The sequence below is a fragment of the Bombyx mandarina genome, chromosome 15 (genome assembly GCF_030267445.1).
Source record: "Bombyx mandarina strain Sakado chromosome 15, ASM3026744v2".
NCBI lineage: Eukaryota > Metazoa > Arthropoda > Insecta > Lepidoptera > Bombycidae > Bombyx > Bombyx mandarina.
In genome coordinates, this window is record NC_143221.1 from 9,001,423 (window position 1) to 9,013,688 (window position 12,266).

The 12,266-nt window shown below is 35.1% G+C and overlaps 1 protein-coding gene across 2 annotated transcripts in view; it reads left to right on the forward strand.

Moving 5' to 3' along the window:
• The window catches only part of LOC114248182 (ATP-binding cassette subfamily C member 4), a 48,289-nt gene that overhangs the window by 13,649 nt on the left and 22,374 nt on the right, over window positions 1-12,266 (forward strand). For both annotated transcript variants that reach the window (XM_028181342.2, XM_028181343.2), the window contains exons 2-3: window positions 10,985-11,119; window positions 11,228-11,432. In XM_028181342.2, coding sequence (XP_028037143.2) covers window positions 10,985-11,119; window positions 11,228-11,432 — 340 coding nt within the window. The remainder of the gene's footprint in view (window positions 1-10,984; window positions 11,120-11,227; window positions 11,433-12,266) is intronic.

Below are 12,266 nucleotides of genomic sequence, written 5' to 3' on the forward strand. Positions count from 1 at the left end.
ATCTTGTCACGAGGTTTTGTCAAACTTGTTTAGTCGTTGAGAAAATGGAATTGACTCGAGAAAATTCAAGAGCGATGATTTATTATGACTTTCGAAGTGGTTTAACACAAAAACAGTGTGTTGACCGGATGATTTCTGCATTTGGTGATGAAGCCCCATCCAAAACCACAATTTATCGCTGGTTTGCTGAGTTTCAACGTGGACGTGTCAAGCTCAGTGATGATCCCCGTCAAGGTCGTCCAAAAACTGCAGTCACCCAAGAAAACGTTGATGCTGTGCGTAAGCTGATTGAGGAAGATCGACATGTGACATACCGCGAAATTCAGGCAACTTTAGACATTGACATGAGTCAAATACAAATAATCTTGCATGAACAATTAGGTGTAAAAAAGTTGTTTTCCCGATGGATACCGCATTCGCTCTGTGAAGAGAAAAAAGCGGCTCGCGTTACTTGGTGCGTCAGAACTCTCGAAAGATTCCACGCAGGATCCTCAAATGCTGTATACAACATTGTATCAGGTGACGAAACCTGGATATACGCGTACGAACCCGAAACAAAAAACCAGTCACTAGTTTGGGTGTTCGAAAATGGGTTAAAGCCAACAAAAATTTTTCGTTCACGGAGTGTTGCAAAAAAAATGGTGGCTACGTTTGTCTCCAAAACCGGCCATGTTACGACTATTCCTCTTGAGGGACAAAGAACGGTCAATGCAGAATGGTATGCTAGCATTTGTTTTCCACAGGTCGTTTCTGAACTCCGTAAAGAGAACTGCAACCGCCGCATCATCCTCCATCACGACAATGCGAGTTCTCACACCGCGCACCGAACAAAAGAGTTTTTAGAGCAAGAAAACATAGAATTATTAGACCATCCGCCGTACAGCCCCGACCTAAGCCCTAATGATTTCTATATTTTCCCTAAAATAAAGAATAAATTGCGTGGACAGAGATTTTCATCACCTGAAGAAGCTGTGGACGCCTACAAAACGGCCATTTTGGAGACCCCAACTTCCGAATGGAATGGTTGCTTCAATGATTGGTTCCATCGTATGGAAAAATGTGTCAAATTTCGCGGAGAATACTTCGAAAAGCAATAAATAGATTTTTAAATAGTAATGTTGTGTCACTTCGTTAATTCCAGAAATTTTCAGTGCCGCCTATGTATGTAATACACCTTCACGGACTGTGTATCACGCATACGTATTCAATTAGGACAACCCATACTAAGTTTAGCCATTATAAGGTTGTTTATTTCTACATATATATAACCTGCATGCTTAGTACGTTTAGCCTTCAAATAATGAAGTACAGAAAATACATAGAGCGTCATATTTTGTTCTGTAATAATTGAAGGGACAATAGGAATACGATTTGCATAGACGTAAATACTATAAATAATTGTTTCTACTGTTCACGCTGCATTTGCATCACAAAATATTCACAAATATTATTAAATTATTATAGCAATGAATGTATTTGTGAGGAAAATAAATATAATAACTGCAAGAAAATATTAAGTATTTATGGAATCAATTTTAGAACTAAGCTGTAGTTCTTTAAATATCTAATAAACTCTACGCGTAAATCTTGAGAAGTGTAAAACATAGGGTGTATACACTAAAATGTCGTATCTTTGCTATTGACAGTTGATGAGTTCCTTAACCTGTGGCTGAACCTAGATGTCGATTTATGAATTTGGGTTATTCTTACCATAATAATAGATATATAATAGATTAAAAAAACTAACAGAATACGCTTTTATAGAAAATCCAACTAAAAAATAGAAAATAAATTTTAATAAATTAGAATTAAAGTTAGTGTAAGAATAAATGATTTTATTGTAAAAAAGCGTTAAATATTGAATTGTCATCGGCCCTTAATAAGTATACCAAATTTCGAGTTAATCCGACGTTTTGAAGGGGGTCAAAATCATGTTCAAAGATTCCATTACAAATATACATACATACGTCTGAAGCTAATAAAAGCGTATTAAAAATTGATTATTGATATTGATTGATCGAAACTAAACTAACATATAATAATTTCAACTCGAAAAGTAGTGTTTTTATTGCTCTTGTAGCCAGCCGACCATACGGCCTACTTGGTGGCTGGTTACCGTCACTCATGGACGTCAGCAAGAACTCTCCGGAAGCCTCGTTTGAAGAAGGACATGTCATAGCTACACTACTTCTACATCGTGGAAGTCATTCGTAAATCCCGCGAAATACGTGTTTCCATTAGAAAAACTATGTCACTATACTAGTCTTACACGTCATTACGGATTCACCCGATTCATTAACGGTGCTTTTAGGTACCACAAGCACCGGTCACCACCTTCGACGAAGGGCTCGACGAATGAATTAACCCATAGACACAGCCCATTGAGTTTCTCGCTGGATCTTCTCAGTAGGTCGCGTTTCCGATCCGGCGGTAGACTCTGCGAAGCACTGCTCTTGCTAGGGCCAGTGTTTGCAACACTCCCAGTTCGAGCCCCGTGAGATCACCCACACGTCAAGGAGAAGCTCAAATAACCTCTGAAGGCTATCAGAATAAGTAGAAAAAAAATACTGGTCTGTGAGAATTGAATACAACATAGTCGCATCGCTTGACATGAGTACCTTGGACGTCTTATGCATCACGGTACAATGACTTCATTTGTTTTATGCGTTTATACTAGTATTTTAGTATTTGCATTCTATGACTTTACTTTGATAAACATGTTCATTGTTCAATATAACTATTTAACACTTTCACACACACACACTCACTACGAGGACGGATTAAAAAATAGTGAGCACGACATACTCCTTGGTAAGAAAAAAAAATACTGGCAGGCATAGGTCAGATACATATTTGTAATATTAATAAAGAAAAAAATTTTCGATTCTTCGATCTTCGATCTTCGAAAATAGAGAAAAACACGAAGTGCGAGGCGTTATTAAATACCTCTGTTTAAAAAAGTTAACGATCGAAAAGTTAGAGATCGAAGAGTTACCATCCGATACTTAATTCAATATACGGGCATTTCATATAGAAGTATTCAATCCATATTGAAATAATCTTTGAATATGAGAAAAGTCTTCGCAAGATGGGTGCCGAGAATGTTAACTGACAGTCAGAAACAAAATCGACTTGACATTTCAAAGATATTGCTGGACAAGTTTCAAGAAGATTCTGAAAACTTTTTGTCTCGTTTCGTAACAATAGACGAAACATGGGTCCATCATTTTGATCCCGAGACAAAACAGCAATCTTCGCAATGGAAACGGCCATCATCACCGACCCCGAAGAAGTTTCGTGGCATCGGCTGGCAAGGTTATGGCTTCAATATTTTGGGACTCAGAAGGGATATTGTTGATTGATTACCTGGAGCGTGGAACCACTATTACCGGCCAATATTATGCAGCTTTAATTCCCAAGTTGAGGAATGCCATCAAAGAGAAAAGGAGGGGGAAATTTTGAAGGAGCATGCTGTTTTATCACGACAAGGCACCCACGCACAGGCCGGCAGTTACGATGGCTGCCATTCAGCAAGCTGGCTTCGAACTGGTTGACCACTTCCCTTATTTACCAGATCTGGTACCTAGCGATTTTTATCTGTTCCCCAAATAGAAAGATTTCTTAGAGGAAACAGGTACGAAGACGATAACAAGGTGATGGATGCCGTGGAGAGATTTTTGCAGGGCCAAGACAAAACTTTTGAACTTTTTTTGAAAGGGATTGAAGCCTTGGGAAGGCACTGGACTCGGTGTGTACTCGGTGCGGACTCGGAGACTATGTAGAAAAATAAATTATTAAGTTATCAATAGTCATTACATTCTATCTCATTCTCACTACTTTTTGATCCCCCTAGTAGTAGTACTTAATTTCCATATTATCTGTAAAAATACAAATTCATTTGTTTTTATTTCATTAGTTTCCAAGGTGTCTATTAAAAGCAATAAAAATCTAATTATAGATTTTTTAAATGTTAATAATATACTAATGAATAGTTTATTCATATTTTCCGTCAAGTCACTTTTGTGTGACGGAAATTAGTTATCACACCACTCATTAACTTTTTGTTATGTTACTGAGAGTAATTAACAGCAAATATTCATACCTATTTAATTTATTGGGCGTTAATGTCATTTCTAGAGCATACCAGTTTTGTTTGTTTCTTTTTTAATGAATTTTAATCAATTACTTATTCAAAAAAAATCTCGTTTAAGGTACCATAAATTGCTAATCTAAGCTATGTTGGATGCTAACGAAGATTTTTTTCTAATTGGAGAATCTTTTTCTTTAGTGTTTTGGCAGCACTTAATAGAATAATCTTAATAAACAAGAATTTTTTGCGGGAACATGGCAGAGAAGCTATGTGAATTATTGATATAAACATGTATTAATATTAGCTAGCATCTAAGTAAAAGCACTAATGTAGGAAAAATAAAACAAAAAACGTAAGACGTGATTTCTTCCAAAAAGTTTGTTGGAGCTTCAGCAAATACCCATCATTTGACTGGAGCATTATCTCGTTTTACTTCATTTCAGTCAATTTCATCCGTAATCAAATTCAAATAAATCAACTTCAATTCGTTCCGCTCCAATTTATTTTTCATAATATGGCAAAATATGTGATAATAAATGAAAATTTGCCTAAATATAGAATCTAGGTCTTTAAACACTAGAACACAAATATTTATTTATTCTAAATCCAAAAATCGCATTTCTAGTTCAGTTCATTAAAAACGTAACTAATTGAAGATTTGCTAAAAATAGTATTCAATCTGAAAATTAAATTTGAAGGAAATAAAATTAAGACAAAAGCTCTTATTCAATTATAATCAAATGTCTAACTGTATTAAAAGTAGCTCTGTCCCCTCCCACCTCTTTCTTCTTTTGTCTAATATTATCACTTTAAAAAAAATATGTTAATCGTTTGTTTCGTTTTGTCATGATGACAAACAAACACACCGTCACATATACATATATGTATATTGTAATACCAGTATGGAAGTATAGATATGGATTATAAGGTCAAATTACTTGTGTTTACCGATGCTAGGTTGCATACGTTTCATTAAAATTTATCTCTAAGTTGAATCGAGCTACTGGAATGCATAGCCTTCGATCGAAACAAGTTCACATTATGTTTACATCCTTGTTTACAATTTAACTGGAACCGTGCACGTGTGCTTCACAGTGCGTTACCTTTTACGCAAATAACGATTTAAAATATTCATTCTTCCGTGGATATATCCTCTTAACTAACCTATAACTTCTCTTTAAAGACACGTTTTACTCACACGAACACACAACACAATCATTAATAACAAACAATAATGAATCAAATTTTTTTTCGGATTTCGGGAGTCGTAGACTTAATTATAACTATTTTTATTCAAACTCTTTATTGTTATTATATTATCTCCGAAGTTTCGAATACAGCTTTCGTGGCACGGATGATTAAGGTGTTATTCGTCGACATTTGAATATTTTGATAACTACCGTCAATTGTTTTATAAAAAAATATTTTTAGACTTGTACGTTTCAATGATACTACAATAATGACAATAAAAAACGCGATATTAACCCGTAAATATAATATGTAATTATAATTGTTCTTGTTACAGGTATACTGAAATTTCGTAAAGACATCCGTTTTCCAAAATCATTATTAATTTTTTTTCGATCATGTAAAAGTCATCTAGGCATCGTTTTAAAAATTTTATGTTTACTTATGAGAATGCTACAGCTGTTGACCTTAACCGGTGAACATGTTGCACACACGACGTTGCAAATCCAATAGAAATGTAGACAGACGATAATAACCTTTAGCCAGATTCACTTAAATGATTGTATCGAATGAACGCACATGAACAAATACTTTACGCAATCGGTACATTGTAGTTGTTCACTAAAACTAACCTGAACAATACAATTTTCAAGTAAATACTAGAATATGAATAAGCGACGTAATTATTCTCGTTTATCATACTATATTGTGGTAAAAATCATTATAAGTAATTATTTAAAACAAAAATCCATTAAGGTCAAGAAGCAGTGACGTTATGAACACGTAAACGGCCTGTCGCATCTCCAGTCACGAGATTTATAATAACCAATAATTAGATAGATTGTGCAAGGCGATGTACACACCGCGCAGTCAGAAATAAGGACAAGGCAATGCCAGAAAGTAGCATGCAGCACTGCTATAAAAAAAATATTCTGAATAGCTTAATAGTATTTTTTTTAATGTCTATGAATTTTACAAATATTTCTACTCAATCTTATTAGGATTACATTGATGTCAAGACAACGTTTTAATTAGGCAAACACCATAATCATTTCCATTAGACAAACACCATAATAAATTTCATTGCACCTACCACTATCCACTCTGCACTACTTTTGGTTGACTGGTAGAGAATGCCTTAGGCATTAAGTCCGCCAATGTAAATTTTACATGAAGTGTAATAAATAAATAAATAATCAGGGGTATCCATGAGACTGCGACTAAGGGGAGAGAAATCTATGTGTGATCCCTTTCTTGTTCGTTTTTGAGTATTACCATAGGAATTCGGTGATATTTCCCGACAATATTCACTCAGTTTATAACCTAAAACAGACCTCGAAATTTTGGTATTTTAATACTTCTAACTGACCGACCGCGGGGGCAGTGAGGACGCAGATGGCCAAATCAACGATGACCAAGCTCAAACGAATATGGCAAAATCGAAAAGTCTCTAACGTCACGAAAATGAGACTCGTCCGAACCCTAGTTTTCTCAATCTTTCTCTACGGGGTAGAGTCCTGGATAATTAGGGCATCCGAGCGGCAGAAAATAAACGCATTTGAAATGTGGTGCTGGAGACGAATACTCCGAATTCCGTGGACGGTCAAGAGGACAAATAAATCTATTCTGGATCAGCTTCGCATTCGAGTCAGGCTCTCAACAATCTGTTACCAGAGGATCCTCAGTTACTTCGGTCATATTGCCCGCCGACAGTCAGATAACTTGGACAAAGTGATTGTGACGGGCAAAGTAGAATGAAAGAGACCCCGCGGCCGATTAACTGGGCTGCCAGTCGCAACCGCCATTCGAGAAGCTGAGGACCGGACGAGATGGAAAGAGCTCACGAGACAGGCCACGGTCAAGTTTCAGTGACACGACCTTCAGCAATGAAGAAAGCGACGAATAAGAAGAATAATGCACTTTTAGATTTGAATATTTTGGTGAAAGCCTATCAAATAAACATATTTGCAGTGTAAACAACCTCGACATATATACATAACATATGGAGCTAATACCGGTGGTAGAGCGTCTTGTAACCCCGCACGTGCAGGTACCACCTCCTTGCTTGTTTCTGCTGCGAAGCGAAGCAGTAATAAGTTTCAGTTAGAAGGAAAGGGACAGCAGTTATATCATACAGTTATTAGATTTATTAGAGTTATTACATTAGATTTAGACCTCATATCTCAAGCTAAGTGGTGTCATATAAGTTGTGATTTCCATGGGCTCTGGTAACCTTAGGTTAGATAAGTAAGTTGTGAGTTCGTTCACCAGTTTGCTCATTATATTATAAAAGATTAGCATGCATTACATATATTTAATAATAAAATAAAATAAATATTTATAATTCGTTATTTAAAATATATTATTAGAATTTTAAATCATTATTTAATAATATAAAATAAATAAACTTTTGACGTGAAGTATTCAAATATATTAAATAACTTTTTTTGGATAAATTATCAAAAAACATCATAAGTTTTTAATGCCTTTCCTATGAACGCTAACACCACCAATGACGTTACAAGATGTGGTACTGCCATTAATAATTCCGTGGACGGCCAAGAGGACAAATAAATCTATTCTGGATCAGCTTCACATCCGAGTTAGGCTCTCAACAATCTGTTACCAGAGGACCCTGAGCTACTTCGGTCATATTGTCCGCCGACAGTCAGATAGCTTGGACAAAGTGATTGTGACGGGCAAAGTAGAAGGAAAAGGAAAGTAGAAGGTTCTTATGTAAATGTTTGGGACGTTGCAAATGAAGGAGCTAAATAACAGGTGTTCTTCATTTGTGATAATATAAGCTATGCTTAATGATCTAAGTCTAACATTAGTTCACACAAAAAGTTAAGAACTAGAACTTGTACTGCACAAAGATGAAAGTCGATTAGCGCTTAATAAATGCAAACACACCCATATATCGAGACAATTCACAACTGTCTATTATCCAAATTAAATTCCAGAATCCTTCCCCGGAAGAATCAACTTTTGCTCTTACAACTTCCAACCTAATCGGACGTACGACGTACTCACAAATATTACAATTTAGTCGTATAATATTTGATAGTGAATGCGCGTTTCAAAACTTCTGTGTCTTCGAAACAAGTTATACTAGCTGTTCGTGAGCCCATTTAGACCCTTAAGTAAGCTTAAAGTGATCAATCGAAATGCGTTCTACCGGTCAAGTATCATTTTTATGCACGAGGCCACGTGTCGCTTTCACATGTATTCCATTTACATAATTATTCAATGACGATAATTTTCGCCTTAAATACCTTTGAAATATTCATTGCACTCATTTACCGAGAAACCGACATATGTTTTTTAACTATTCAATTGAAGAATTTAACATTATAATCAGTACACAGATTTGTATAATAGAAAATGAATAAATAATGCAACTCAGTTATAATAAAAGAAGTTCAATTTATTTATTTCATTTACTTCAGATTTTGCATCCATATTACATTCATTAACATTTCATTTTTACCAGAATTAAATAAAAAAAATAACTACAATCTTGGAATAAAGCAATAATAATAATAAAAAACAAAAAATCAAATAATAATAAAACAAAAACTCAAAATTAACATCAAATGTACCTTAACATAAAGGCTGGTTTTTTTTTCAATGCAATCTTGCACTGTTTTTTTTTTTCAAATTCATAACCTCTTGTCTTTTGGGTAACTTCATAAAATCATTACGAACATGACACTTCAGCGCCAAAAGCACTGACTGGAGTTGTCATAATATTACTATATTTTAAGCATTACAAATAAGTTCTAATTTTAACGACCCCTAGCTTTAAGGATTTTCTCCTGTTTTTATGTCAACTACGATTTTCATATTAATATTGCGACCGGAAATAGTTAGTGTAATGTTTTCATTGTTCTGAAAACACAATATCCACGGAACCTGAGTATAGAATATTCGCAAGACCAAATCATTTTACTAGAACTGACTAGACTAATTCACAAAATATACCTTATAAAATGCGTCTACTGTTAGAATAAATTCTGGGAATTAAAATAAATTAATATGAACGATAATAAAAAATAAAGAATTAAGCCAAAGTTGAATCAACAATATGTAAAGTAATTCAATTACTTCCGTTCACTTAAATGACCCGATATGCAACTTTGTCTTTCACTGTCCTTGACACGGCCTTCGCAAACTTTACGCTCCTTCAAGTCGTAATAAGCATTACATTTCAATTTATTTTGTCGAATCTTCCTCTAAATCTTCAATCAATGTCGTGTTCGATGTAATCCGACGACCTCAACGAAACACGAGCCTGCTCAAGGCACAACTAATTTACATTATCACTTTTCACTAACTTGTAAACCCCGACACGCCCCTTATTGAGGTGCTCATTCGATCTCAATATTGTACCACTTACTCTGCACGGCATCTATTTACTAATTTCAAATGCAGATTAGAAACGTGCATCGGTTTTAAGTATTCCAACGAAGTAGGAAACCGTAATATGTTTCGTGAGACTACTTCTCATATTTTCCGTCTACGTATGTACACATACATATGTATCTATATTTTATTTACAGATTTGCAAAATAAATGTTTGGGTGTGTCAGATATATTAAATAACCGATTCCTACGTTTTGCCTTCGACTCTTTTTTATTTATTTTGTTTTTACATGACGTCACACGAAAGATTTGTATAAAACTTTTAGTAATCTCGATCTGAAGTGAGTTTTGCATCCGATCACTAGTTTTAAGGTGAAATAATTGAAATTCGTATATTTTCATGTTCAATCATTAATCTGATTGTGGTTTTGCTGTTCGAAAGTTTGATTGAGATAATCGAAACCAACAAATCAGGAAACACAAAAAAAAACAGTGGTTTAAATTTTAAAACAACGCCAGATGATGATACCTAATTGCTGCTAAGCTGCCATGCTGACTTAATTTTTAATTTTATGACATAATGTTTCATTTTGTACCGTTTATGAATTTACGAATTATTCAAGGCAACATTTATGAAATTTTATCGTCATCTAAGAAACTTATTTTACTTGTTACGATCTATTAAAAATATCCTAATCACTCCAGTTTTTCTGCGTACGCTAAAAACAGCTTTTAATGTTATAGATTAAAATGACTAGATCTAGAGTGAACTGAAGTGATGAAAGAAATTATTAAACATATGTATATAGCAAAGAATGTAGTGTTAAGTGGTTATTGCCGCTCATGGAAGGCTGGCAACAATACGGGTACAACCAGATTACTGCCTACTGTAAGCTTCATTTAAAGAGTAATTTGTAATAACATCGAGAAGACACCATGCTTCGGTATCGTTCGAATCTTTTGGTCCTTAGATAAGAAACCTTTTCTATTTGATTAGAATTTTGAACTGAATTCTAATTAGAGGATTTGATTTAAAATATAATAACCTGTCCAGTTATTAATAAGCAAATAAGAGCGTTGCTACTACTTTATGACCTACTGCTCACTGCACCTCCCTTATTGATGTCCAATGACTCCGACAACCACACCTGTCAAGCCGTGAGCTCAAAATCTACGCAAAACAAAATCAGTAATTGAAAACGTATGTCATGGGTACCACTGTCCTACTGATTTTTGCTGCAAAACAATCATTGTGCTCTGTATGAATTACAGTAATCAGTTACAGTTGGGTATTAAGACTCCGGTAGCAACAAAATTATTATGATATCAACTATTTTACAGAAAATGGTTGGAGGAAATAGCTTTGGCAAACAAGATTGGTCGAAAACCTTCCCTACTCCGCGCGATGACGAAAACCTTCTGGATGAGCTACGCGCCCTCTGGTTTTATGTTTCTAGTACAGGCACTATTATTGAAGTAAGCATTAACACTTACTAACAATCCTTATATTTTTAATTTACATTTTTCATAGAAATAGGTTTTCATTCAAATTTACTTTAACGCCATATTGGATTTTCTTCATAGGCCATTTCAGCCTGTCGTTTTGAGTATGATGCTCGCCTATTGGGAACCAGGGTCCGACATGACATATGAGCAAGCGGTATACTGTGCCACCACTGTGATACTGATGTCTTTGATAATCGCCTTCCTGAATCACCATGGTTCGTACTCCACACAACAATTTGGAATGAAAGTGCGCATCGCTGCCTGCTCTCTCATTTACAGAAAAGTAAGTATTTTTGTGTACATAAACCTGAATAAAGATACCGTGTAAATAATTTAACGAATGTTTAAGATTTCACAATACGAGCATATAAAGTACTCCGTTTGTATGCTCATAAAAAATTATATACTCACTCATGTATTTTGTTTTTTTTTTTATTACGTTCATAGGCAAATGGACTTACCGTCCTCCCCAAAAGTGAGTTGTCGTCGTTGCCCGCGGACATCGACAGAGCCAGGGGCACAGACAAACCGCGGCCTGATTGACTACTATCCCTTTCCCTATTTAAACTAGTGATTGTCTATATAGATAGACACCAGTATATTTATATTATTACAAGCTGACCCGGCAGACTTCGTAGTGCCTCAATCGATAAATAAAAGACCTAAACTTTTGTATAAAATAAACTTAAAACAAATAAAAGGAGTCCGTTCGACAGGAGACACGTCAAAGGAAAAACAAAATTGTTATTTTTATTTAACTCCAAGCATTTTCACCTTTTAAACCTTCTCTGGACTTCCACAAATAATGCAAGACCAAAATTGGCCAAATCGGTCCAGCCGTTCTCGAGTTTTAGCGAGACTAACGAACAACAATTCATTTTTATATATATATAGATCGATTATTACAATAGTGTAATCATGGTATTCGAATCTGCTGTTTACTACCTAGAGTGTGAGGAAAAATGTTATAACGAATCTTATAATTATTTGCCTCACTTTGGATGATAGCTATCTCATTCCGACGCCTATTAACTCGTCTTCGGGAACTATTAAAACCGCAGCGACGACGGGCCATATGAAACATACAAAAAGAGGCGGTAGAGCGCGAGAGAAAAAT